Genomic DNA, 12,599 nt, shown 5'->3' on the forward strand with positions numbered 1-12,599 from the left:
TTATAAATAATGTCAGCTGTCACTTTGGATTCTAGTATCCCTTTGTAGTACGTTTGTTTCCCCTCCTTAAAATCCCTCTCAACATGTCATTCATGTTCTTCTGATGACCTTGCACACTATGATATTCCGACTGTTTCACTCTTGGCTATAAGTAAAGTATCCTTTCCCTGACATATTCAATAAAAGAATCTCTTGGTTTATATAGGTAACTGCTGACAGTTACCAGCATCAATAGCTATCTTTGCTGAAAAAGTCATAAGAGGTTACAGAGTCTAAGGATTAAAGAGATGCACAGGATAATGGGGAGAAGGCTGAAGTATTCAGAGTGAATTTAATGGCACAGCAGTGTCACCATTATCCATGGTAGCAGCATTAGAAGCGGCAAAGAACCCCAATGGTTTAAATTAGTCTTCGGGAATCAAAACAAAGGATATGAGCAAATGAAAGTTCAGTCATGTCCCAACAGCTTTTAGGTTATAGTCTGCATCATTAAATTCAGTCTCATAAACAGCAGATTAAGTCAGTGTTTATGCTTTTATATCTTGTCTAACCACTGATAGGCATGAAGGATTCTCCTACTTTTAACTGAGATACATTAAAAATATCTTTCCCTTTGAGAAATTCAAGACCAAATAATGAACTAGCCACCATTCTAGGCTATAAATCTCATTTTGCAATGAGCATGAAGATGTCTTTTGAGGACCAAAAGTAATGGGCCAAAGCCTGTATTATTTAATAATTTTCTTTTCAAAACACTCATCAAACTGAAAAATATTTCCCTGTAAGTACGATTAAGCAAAAACCTGCAGTACTTGCTGTATGTGAGCATGATTAAATGTGTAATATTTCTTTATGAATCAGCTTTATAATTACTCAGTTTTAGTTATTTCTAAACATGTCTTATTTCTTACTTGTAGCAAAACTTAAAAAACAGAACTCAGATAAAATCCTGAATGGACCTTCCTAGAGAGAAAAAAGTAACAGAAATCTAAAAATTAGAAATCTGTGACTGAAAACTAATATATTTTATGATGTGATGGGAGGACAAGTACAATACCTGAAATTGTTTTAATTTTCTAAAACACCTAACATTAGATTTAAATGGTACTTAGGACTTTTTAAGTTAACAATATGTAATGTTTCACGCTTTAATCTATGATAAGAAATTGCTCATAATAAAGCGGAAAGAGAAAGTACATAACATGGTTTTACATACTCTATTACATGCATTGTATTCAAGAGATGTCGTTTGATTGTTAAAATATAAGAACTGTCAAATGGAGTCCGTTTATATCCTGAAAAGATGTTGTGATAGAACTTGCTTTTCCAGAGGTCTTCAGTCCCATTTGCAGTAGGTGATTCATCTCAAATAAATTTAATCATCTCAAAGATAAAGATCTAAGCTAAAGTTACAGACTAACTGGGAGAAAGGGCTACCTTTTTTGTTTGGTTTTTGTTTTTTTCTTCTTTCCCAATATGTTGGCATTAAGATTAGTTTATCAAGAATTAGGTTAGGTTGTTAAGATTAGACACTGTTGATGTCTAAATTTAGGTGGGATGGTTTCCTCATTAAGAAGAAAGAATTCAGGTAAATTCTGAAACACTGCTTTGAAACACATAGCTGTGAGATCTACTCAATAATTAGTTTCAGTTGTAGCGGACATAACAGCATGTAAGATTAGAAATAAAGCTCACATTACTCCTCCAACAGCACTCTGAAATAACATTTAACCACAATAGAAGTCACATCAGTCTGCTCCTAAGTGCTGTGCTGGTTTAGATTTTCAGCATTTTATTATAATTTTGATTAATGGTTTAGAATCTACAAGGACCTGGAAATTCAACTTTAAAAATAAATTTAAAAAAAAAAGCCCATCTTGATCTTCATGCAAAACATCAGGAACAAGATTATTATAGGTGAACAATGTGACACTGTGAATACAGAGAAAAAGAACATGATACTGAATGTCATAGTATTTCCTAGTTAATTTTCATCCACAGAAGCCAGATGTTTTACAGCCTAATTTTGCTTTAGCTAAATAATTTATTTTTTCTGTTTTCTTCATTTTGGTAGGCAGCAGTAACAGGAAAAAGCTGCATGTGCTGTAGTATTCCAGTTGCTCTTAGAGTCACCAAAACACTTATACCCATGTGTTAAAAGCCTCAGAGTTACAATTTAGTCACGTTCTTCACATATGCAACCATTCCTGTGCATTCACTGAGAGCTACAATTTTGCTCAAAAATATGCAAGCAAAATAATGTATATTCCCCTTGTATTTTTCTTATGGAACAACATAGGCTAGGTTCTGTTTTTAAAAGAAAACAGGTATGACGTTATATCGTGAACTAGAATTTAGGGGAAACTTCAAATGTTCTAACCATTAAATTTTAGCAGCCTATCATGTCAACAGGATACAGTAACGAAATCAAAAGAAAAGCAAAACTGTTTTTTATATCCATTATTAAGCACACAGTTTACACTCTTAAATTCAAATTTTGCAATCACCGCCCTTTTCAGTTTCTAGTATAAAGATTAAGATATTGGTGCCTTAGTGTATGTAAACTCAAATATGAAATTAGGAAGACATCTTGGTCTTTTGATTGTAAGATTTTTGTAAGATTGTAAGATTGTATGACTGGGTTTGATACTCTGGTTTTTCTGTGCTAGCATACTGGAAAATAAATATATAACTCGTCAAAGAGATTACAAAGATGTTTCCATCATACTATAGTAATAATGGGAAAAAATCAATTAAATATCTTCTAAAGAAAATCATCTAATTATAGTAAGACTCCTGTAGATGCTGTTTCTGTAAAAATTGAATGCTGTTTGACAGTCTTTTCTAAATGGTGGATATTAAATATAGTAATTTGCCTATATTATACTTAGAACATCCATAGAACAATGATGGGTGAAATATTTATATTTTTTTATCTGTACATGATTTTAGCGTAATGAATGTGTTCCTATTGTTTTCTTTTGATATTGTAGGTAAGCACACTAGACTGGGTACGAGCTGAAAAAATCTATAACCTCTGTGAGGTTCTATTTAAAATTCACAAGGTAGGTTTCCTAACAATTACAATGATATTATTTAGTAAAGAAAGCTTGCCTTTTTCTGTTAATTGTAAACTCAAGTTAATCTTAACTAGGAGCAGGTAACATTCAAATAGGGCATCTGTTGTTAAAAAAAAGTATTTGGAATTGCTAGTGCATTAGCTATCTAAGGATGAGAAAATGGACTAAGCTCCAAGTCCGCAAGTTACTAAAATGCTTCCATTTTGAAGAAAATTGTCAATATTACAGCTGGTTGTATAAAGGCATCAGCTAAGCATAATGAAGCTGGATATCACATTTTTCTTAGTGGGTCAGATTTTTCAGTGAATGTGATGAAGATTGCTATTACTGTAATTCCTGATCTATACAAAGATACTTTAGTAATTTCAGTAATTAGAAGTATTAAATTATGTCCTTTTCAGATCACGTGTAATTTCCAAATATTATAGTGGGTTTGACCTTGCAAAGGATAACATGGTGTATTTGTGTACTACAGAATTCTTCATTATATTCCACCACCTAGAGACAGCGTCATGCTTTCTGTTTAACTTGGTCCATGAAAGGATTTTGGTCAAAACCTTAGTAGTCTGTTTAAAGAATTGACTTACAGAAGATATTTTCTAATAAGTTGTATCTCACTATTATATTAGTTGCATGCATATTCGTAATTCCTGCATATAGGCAGGGAATATTATAACTAGCTCCTGGAACTTATTATCGCAAGTCCCCTCCTCTTGGCATCTGTGCACTGCTCTCGGGTGATTGTGAGCAGGGGTCTTGAGGATGAAGTGAGCAGTCTTCCTCTTGTGAGTAGGGGTCTTTAGGGGTCTTCAAGGGTCTTCAAGATGAAGTAAGCAGTCTTCCTCACAGTGTACATTTCACCTTTGGCACAGTTGGACGCCCCAATAATCACACAACTAGCTGAAACCAGCCATATCTGTAATTCTGATAACTAGCAATGATTTAAAACAGTGTGACTTTCCTGCAAAATTTATTGCAGGATGGGCAGACAAGGGGTATCCCAAGCTGGCAGATGTTTGAGAGGCTCTGTCTCTAAATTAACTGATAAGTAGAAGGATGGTGTGAAATAAGTCGTTCATGTTTAGTGGGACCACTAAATCCTGTTATCTCACCACAGACTTACAACACAAGCGTTGTTCTTTAAAACTAAAGATACTTAGAAGACTAGTGTGAAACAATTAACTCATGTTTAGTGCAGCCACTACATTCCACAGACTTACAACATAAATATTGTTCTCTTTCCACAACCTCAGTTAAGCTAAAAAGTACTTTAACTATGATTTTCAGGCACTAGCTTTTCTTATATCAAGCCCCCCCCCTCTTTCTTTTACCTTTACAAATTCTTTTGCTGTGTGACTCCATTTTGCTCTAGAGTTCTGGCCCTTTTTAACTTGTTGTCTAATCTTGCGTCTTTAGCGAGATTTGTTTCTGTTATTGTAAACTGGTCAGTTATATCCACATAACCACACCTATGACTTGCGAAAGCCAATACATTTATGTGTTTATCACACAGATAAAATGCTGTTTTCGCTGAAAAATTACAAAGCAGCTTTATTTCTCACCAGCTGCTGTCCTCTCTGCTGTTCATCCTTCAACCCTGTACTAATGTGGAGAGGGAAGGCTGTTGCTCTGTTACCTGTACAGATCCTGACCTAACATTGCACCAAAGGAGAACAGATTAAGTTTTTTGGGTTGGGTTTTCTTCCGGATTCAACATAGTTATTCAGTACAATTTACAGAAAGAAAAAAAAAAAAAGGAAACAAACAAAGAATTCATAGACCTAATAATAACACTCCATTCTCCTTTATTGCCCTGTTCACCATAGCAAGGAGTTCTCTGTAGCCCTAAACATCCAAATTCTTCAAAAAATGGGGTGACAGGGGGTTCTGTGTCCTGATTGCTCAAACTTATTGTCCCAAACTGACTTACAGAAACACGGGCATGCTTTCTGCACCAGTTTTTTTGACTGATTCAAAAACTAAATAAAAAAAAAAAAAACTGAAAATGTGATGAAGTTACAGCCGACAGAAAAAGGAGCACACAACCAACAGAGAGCGGATCAAGGAGCACAGGGAATTTGATAGAAATCTACAAAAAAATATCTCTCAAATGAGCCTACATCTGCATTTTAGGGAGTTATCAGTCCCTTTAACAAGCTGCTATAAGAGGTTCTGCTGATGTCAGCTGCCAGTTTTGCAGCTCATCACTACCTGTTCTTATTCTGTTGTAAACCTGCAATCATTGAGTGGGAATGGGTTGAGGTGGAAGGGGGAGGTTCTGTCCATTAATCTATTTTAAAATTTACTTTCTTCTGATAAATAAGTCAGACAACAATGAAATATAAACTCATTGTGTCTCTTGAAAAGATTTTGCTGTGGTTTGAGTTTTGGATTTTTTTTTTCTTTAAATGCTGCTACTGCTTTAAAACTCAGTCCTTCCTTGCATATTCTCATATTTTCAATCTATCCTTAAAGCAAATACTGTGCTACTTTTTCATTGACAAAAAGCAGTGGGAAATAAACTACCCAGGATTCAACTCTTTAATGTTCTTGACATTTTAACAAATGAATGCTTAATTGCCAGTCTTCATGAATACATTAGTTAAAGTGCAAAACCTCAAATTCAACTCTTTAACCTCTTTTCTGTTGATTCTTTGGCATAAATGACAGTGAGGCAAACTGAGCAAATCCAAAAAGATAGGAATAAATCCTAAGCAGTTAGGATTTGTACACTGGAGACTGAAAGATGGAGTTTACGTCGTAAAAACTGCCATTTGGGAAGAGTATTCCTAAGTAGTTTCAGAAGCTAGTTAGAACTAGTGCAAAGCTGTGGTGGAGACTGCTATTGAATCTTTCCACAAAAGGTGGGTTTTAAGGAGAGGTGCATCTGTTACACACCTTGTCATCTGTGTTTATTATGACACAATAGTTAGACATGAAAAATAAGAATCCAATAAATCCAATATGGAAATTACATTTTAAAACAAAATGTTTGCTATGTTTTAGATTTGTGTGTGTGTATACATGCATATAGGTACACACTTGCATACACAATCATGCATATATCTCATGCTGTAGCTTATTCATGGACGTTTAGTAGTAACAAACAGATGACTGAAACCATAATCACTTTTGTCACATATGTTTCTTCCTGTACCTTGCCTCATACTATATATTCACTGAAACTGTTACTGAAAACCTGTATTTTTCAGGGGTTAGAATACTAGATACATTTTTAAAAGCCACCTGTCTTAAAATCATTTGATTTTGTTTTATTACTTGGTATTTTCACACGTCTCATTTTCACACACAAAGTAAAGATATTAATATAATACTCTGCAAGCCAGAATGAGCGGCATTGAGTTGTGAAGCAGATACAGATGTAAAACCTGTCACTCCATAGCTGCTGAGCATCAGATTATGTATAGGTATTTCGTTCCACTTCACTTTCAGCAGTCTAAAGGAGCATCGTAAAACAAGTTTTGAATTCCTTGAAGACTGTTCTCGGATAGCTGTAGAGCCATTTTTAACAACAAAGTACTGTTTACATTTTGGTGGCTGCTTCTGAGGTGCCCCGCAAAACATCCTTAGTTTACAGTTAACTTGGTTGACTTGGGTAAATTGCAGAATGTTATATTTGCTAGTTTATGTTTTCAGTAATTGACCAGGACAAGCAATATTTTCAGTTCCCATCTGAAAGTACACAGATATGTTTGCATTTTTTTTTTATTTAATTTTATTTTTGTCTACATGTATGATAGTCAATGAAGTCTTGGAAAGTTTCTGGTCACAATTTGTTTTCATTTACAAAACATTCTGTTACAGGGATAATTATAAAAGACTACTATGAAGTTTCTTTTCATCTTGAAGGTGTTGGTAGGATCTCACTTCACTTCGCTTGTAGTTGCTGAGCAGCACTGGCAGCTTTTAGGGGGCATTTGAAAGCTCACATTATCATTTCCAGAATTAGCCCTTCAGTGCTTGATAAATTAATGCATTCCCTAGTGTTTAACATATTGGAACCCAGTTACAATGGAGTAGTTATATTCTTCTGTAAAGCTGCTACACAACTCTTGAACTGAGTTCAGACAATTCAGGGATTTCTTTTCTTTTCACTGTAAACAATATAGTGTTTTACGAACTCTTTTTAAATTATGCATATATTGCTTAGGTAACTTTGTATTTTGAAACTGCACAAGTAGCTTGGATTATATGACACAGGGTAAAGTGAATAAGAACAAAAGAGATAAGTTGTCTGTGAAATTATTACTTAATTTTCAGAACATTTGTACAAAGTAATTACAAGCATAATGACATAACGTATCTTAGTACCCCTTACTTACAGAAAGACAATGTTGCTTTAACTGTTTTTGCTAGATGAAGAATCATATACTGAAATATGTCTTTCAGCTCTGGCTTGCTGACGATTGCTGGCTACAAGCAAACTTGTATTTAGGTATTCATCAGGACTTTGATCTTGAAGACCAGAGGCCGTATTGCTTCAGTGTTACGGTTGGACATGGCAAGAGTCATTATTTCAATGTAGAGCTGGGCAGCGAATTGGCAGTGTGGGAGAAATCATTTCAAAGAGCGATTTTCTTGGAAGTTCAAAGAACAGGGGTAAGTAATGAATAATTTAAATCCTGGAGCCATTTCATCAGTTAAAAAAGTATAACAAATTTTTAGATGAATAGTATGTTTAATACTTGCATCAGATTGATGTGCCCCGTGACTAAGGACCTCAGTACATGTTAATACACCCAAGGCTTCTGAAAGCTGCATCATCACGTCAGTATTTGTATGTCAGTGACCATGTAGTAAGTCTGTGAACATGGTAGGACAGTTAGAAAATTGGAAGTAGTAAAGTGTAAGTTGGTCTTGATTATCACAAACTGATAATTAATACGTTTTACTACGGGAAAGCAGATTCTGCAGAGATTATTTAGTCTACCCTGAACATTTTTCTATCAGAAAGCTTATTTTTCATTCACATAAGGTAAATATGTTATGTTTTACATAATGTTTCTATTCTCACTGAAGAAATATTTTGCTCTTACATTGTTAATTGTCAATTGGGATTGTCCTTGTTAACACTGGAAAATTCTGAAGACTAAGCATAAAAATGAACATTTGTGATAGTCTTAAATTCTCAAAATTAAACAGCATATCATTACTTTCTCCTGGCTAGTAAAATTCTCAAGTCAATTATTTTCTCAGATCTGAGGGTGCATTTCCCATTAGGTGGTTTCAAATTTAAGATCAAGTTTTCTGGTATAGTTTTCTAAATGCAGGTGTCTATTAGCATGGTGGTAGCTAAGTGCCCATTAGAATCAGTGAGCGGAGTCCGAACAATGCGCTTCTCATAAACTAGATACTTTATTCTAAATGAGATATTTTATGGCATGAAGACAGAGAAGGTAAATTGATTTTTATTTAAGTTGCAGCTTAAAGCACCTCTATACTGTTATATAAAGAAGTTACTTGCTGAACATCAAGATCCATACTCCCAAGTGAACTGGACCTGTGGTATGGGAATACATGCATAAAGAGTATAGGCCTTTTCCAATTAAAAACATTTACACAGTTTAAGCATAAATGCAAGCTTTATCTGATATATGTGGGTTTGCAGGGACCTCATAAAGGTGTTTGCAGTAGTAAGAGGACTAAATCACAGCATTGCATTAGCACAGCTTGCAAGGTGCAGGAGTCGTAGCACAGGTATTAAATCTGCTCTTCTAGATTTCAGAGTCTCTGGGATTCTAACAAGGTTTGCAGGTGCTTCTTTAGAACCCTTCCAATTGTCTCTTCAGGCTGCTAAAGTAACAAAAAAGATTTTGTAATGGTGATGCTGTTGCTCCTGCTCTTTTGGGATGCAGTTCTTCAGAAAAAAAAAATTAATTGCTGAGCATCAGGGAGGGGCTAATAATGCATAGTGAGTATGCATAAAGTGTTTTCTCACATGAACTCTTCAAAAATTATGATCCGACTGTTTGAGCAGCCGCTCAATTGTCCTATCTATTATCCATATAAAAAAAACAGGAAGGTTGGAACTAGATAATCTTCAATGTCCATCCCAACTCAAATCATTCTATGATTCTATGAAAATTAAGTATAACAAAGGGAGATTATCTGGATCTATATATGGTTTGATTTCTGAAGTATTAATTGTTAAAACTTAGCATTTGTTCCTTTCCCTCCTAACAATCTTAAAATCAAGGAACAATTCTTTGCTTCTGGAATGATCTCTTGTCCTTTCAATCCATCAGCCCTCTAGACCTGTATCGCACAGAAGACATTAATATTTCTTCTAGTTGTGGTTTAACCAGTCTGATACTTCCAGGAAAGGTATTAGGTTAAAAACCTGATTACAGTGTTTAAGTCTCCATGTGTGTGTTCCCATATCTTAATTTTCTCTCACTCAGTTGCATACTTTCAAGTTTGTTGTAACTCGCTCTGTCAGTTGGATGCAAAGTGCTGTGGTCACTCTCCAGCAGTGAAAAATCTTTTGACTCCTCTATTTTCTTTCTTTCTTCAAAATATAAATTCTGCTTTGAATTACCTTCTTTTCAGAAGGATATCAAGAACAGCATGAATGAGGTGCAATTTAACATTACATAGATTATTTTAAGCCATAGAAAAAGAAACGGCATTTTGGTATCCAGTAAATTGAAGGTTGTCACCAGTAGGTGAGATTGTCTATAAAAAATTCTTTCTTCTGGAGAAGGACCATAATTGCAGTTGGAATGTAACTTTTATTCATAAGTGATTGGGCAAGATTCATGGTATGTGTTGGGTTGCACTGTGGCATTTCAACCATTCTTATTTACATGTGGCTTGATTCTGTTTACTGTTAAGGGTCATTAGGATCTTTGCTTTGACAGAATCATTGTTAACCTTACCCTGTACACATTCTTTGTGTTTGGTGTTTCTATAAGAGTTGTATTTCTGGGAAGATCCTGTCTTTACACAGTTTATAAAAAGAAATATTAAGATGCAATGGTGCTTTTGCATTTTTGCTGCCTGTGTTATGTGATTTTTTTTAATACATCTCTTCTGAAAAAGGCAGCAGCATTAAATGACAGAAAGAATGCAATAAAGCAGGAGGATATCCCCCTCACAATATCATTCTCCTTTCAGCTATCTTAGTGTGAATTGTCCCTGCCCATGGCAGGGGGGGTGGAACCTGATGATCTTAAGGTCTTTTCCAACCCTAACTATTCTATGATTCTATGATTAAAGCTGTATTTCAAGCTGCAAATGCTTAAAAAAGGAGTGTACCAAGAAACCGTGAAATTCAGTGATCCTGATGAAATGAGTCTATTTACAAACAACGACAGCAAGCAAACTTACGTGCTATATATATACATATGTTATTCCTATAAAATATATGGTAGTCTCAATAGCATAATTTGGACAGATGGGAGCAATAACAATGCAATAGAACTAGGAAGGCAGTTGTGACATGAAAGAAGTGCATTAAAAAGTATTTCCATGAGGCTGGTAATTAAAGTCAGCATTGCAGTGGAGGATAGGCAGTGAAGACCTTCCAGTCATAACTAGAATTTCAATCATCTCCCACAAATTTGAGCAAGCCTCTCTGTCTCACTTGGAGCATCCTAAACAGTGCAAGATTAATTAATGATGATTACATTAAGTAATTTTTCTTCTTCTTTTCTTTTTTTCAAAGTTGTTTTACAGTGTAGATGGTCTTCAAAAATAAAAGGCAAGCACATTTGCCAGCTCTCTTACCAGTTCTTTGACTCTTCAGGGTAATCTTAGTATTATGGGCTTTTATTCCATGTTTTTCAATGTTGTCTTTTTAAAGTTACTTTATCAGTATTCTTCCCTCTCCTCAAACTATAATTTCCAAAAAAAATTATCTTGACTCATGTGAGATTTGGATATGATAGTTAAATTAATGCAGAAACATCTCAGTAGGATGATTTGGATCTTTTGGGTCTTCAAGCTTGTTCAACAGAAGGATAAGAGGAGGATATTTGAGCAGTGTTTGGTAGGGAGCAGAGGAAATATTAACAGTAATGCATTTTACTGTCAGCTGTAAAAAAGAGACTGTTTTTGCATTTTGAATCTTTGTACTTATTACATGTGTGGCAGAAGACAGAGAGGTTGAGTCTTGCTTCACTAGATGAAAGAGCTCTCAGAAGACTGAAAAAAGCATGCAGGGGGACAGTCATGTACTGCAGCATCTAAAGTGCCTACACTTGATGTAAGGAGACATGGTTACATACTCTCCTCATTTACCTAGCAATTTCTAAACACAGAAGAAAGTTTTCCCTTTGTGCTTCCAGCTGTGATGCAGATGCTGCAAGCTCTTTCCAGTTCCCATACAGCTGAATAGCCTAGTTTCATGAAACCATTTACATTGCTTGTAAAAAAGGATTGTTTAATATAACTTACTGTAAAAATTAAAAAAGTTCAGATGTTGGACTTCACTCAGTCAAAACAGAATAATCAAGAAGTTTTGCTGTGCCTAAATTTAAGTACTTCTACTTTGTTCTGTAACTCAATGACTGATGTTCACAGAAAAATAAACCCTGGAAATAAATATATAAAATATATTTGTTGAGGACAGGGATATGAATGTATTGTGCTCAGAGAAATGTTATCAATAAAATTCATGATCTCGGAATGCTACAAATTCCTCCTGTGAAGAATATACATTGAAAATAAAAATCACAGATGTTGTAATAATATTTCACTTAAATCCATGTCATGTGAACATTATTGGAAATCCAAAGCCGGTTTACAGTGAACATAAATGTGCAATGTAATTATCCTATGTTTTCCCTCTTTATGTTTCAGTTAACACAAATCTGCTTCTGTATGTCTTTCATCTTTTTTGTATTTATTTTTAGCATTTAGTCATTTTCCTAAGAGTTAACAATGAACCATTCTGTATAGTCAGATTCTTGATGCAGATCATACAAATCAGACTGTTCAATGTGGCTCAGAATTGCTGATTATAGCTGTTCCAGGATAAATGCAAAAATAAATACTGTGAATAATTTTGCATGCAGACCTGGAGCTTTTTTTATATATAATTCCCACATGAAGCTTTCAATTTTGTTTCCACAAATATTGTGCTGCTAAAACACCATGATTAAAATTCCTAACAAAAGAAACAATTATTAAAACAAATGCAAGTAATACATTTTGGTTTTGTTTGTAAGCAACAATGAATTCCTTTTTCATGTTGATATGTCCATCCAATCTCTGTTTTTATCTGTGAGCTTAAGCAGTGTTCCACACTTAACAAAAGATGACTGACATGAGAGTAACATACTTTACAGTATCCTTAGTTCACCATATTCCTGTTTGAGACATTAGCGTTTCCCTCTATACACTGTATGTTCTTCAGGATGACCTATATGAAGTGCCTGAGTCTGCAACCATATTATTGATGATTAAACCAAAACAAAATTACATAGTTATTTTGAAGACATGGTTTACACTATATCCTTTGCTCAACATTTTATGACTTTCCATTTTTTGCTTGAT

At 34.6% G+C, this 12,599-nt stretch overlaps 1 protein-coding gene across 1 annotated transcript in view; it reads left to right on the forward strand.

Annotated features, from left to right (window-relative positions):
• SNTG2 (syntrophin gamma 2) overlaps window positions 1–12,599 on the forward strand; it is a 169,964-nt gene that overhangs the window by 131,576 nt on the left and 25,789 nt on the right. Inside the window, exons 13-14 of the mRNA XM_061461784.1 lie at window positions 2,994–3,065; window positions 7,491–7,700. Coding sequence (XP_061317768.1) covers window positions 2,994–3,065; window positions 7,491–7,700 — 282 coding nt within the window. The remainder of the gene's footprint in view (window positions 1–2,993; window positions 3,066–7,490; window positions 7,701–12,599) is intronic.

This window comes from Pezoporus flaviventris, unplaced genomic scaffold, assembly GCF_033815535.1.
Source record: "Pezoporus flaviventris isolate CSIRO_AGI_PZ_B2104156 unplaced genomic scaffold, CSIRO_AGI_Pfla_v1 ptg000031l, whole genome shotgun sequence".
NCBI lineage: Eukaryota > Metazoa > Chordata > Aves > Psittaciformes > Psittacidae > Pezoporus > Pezoporus flaviventris.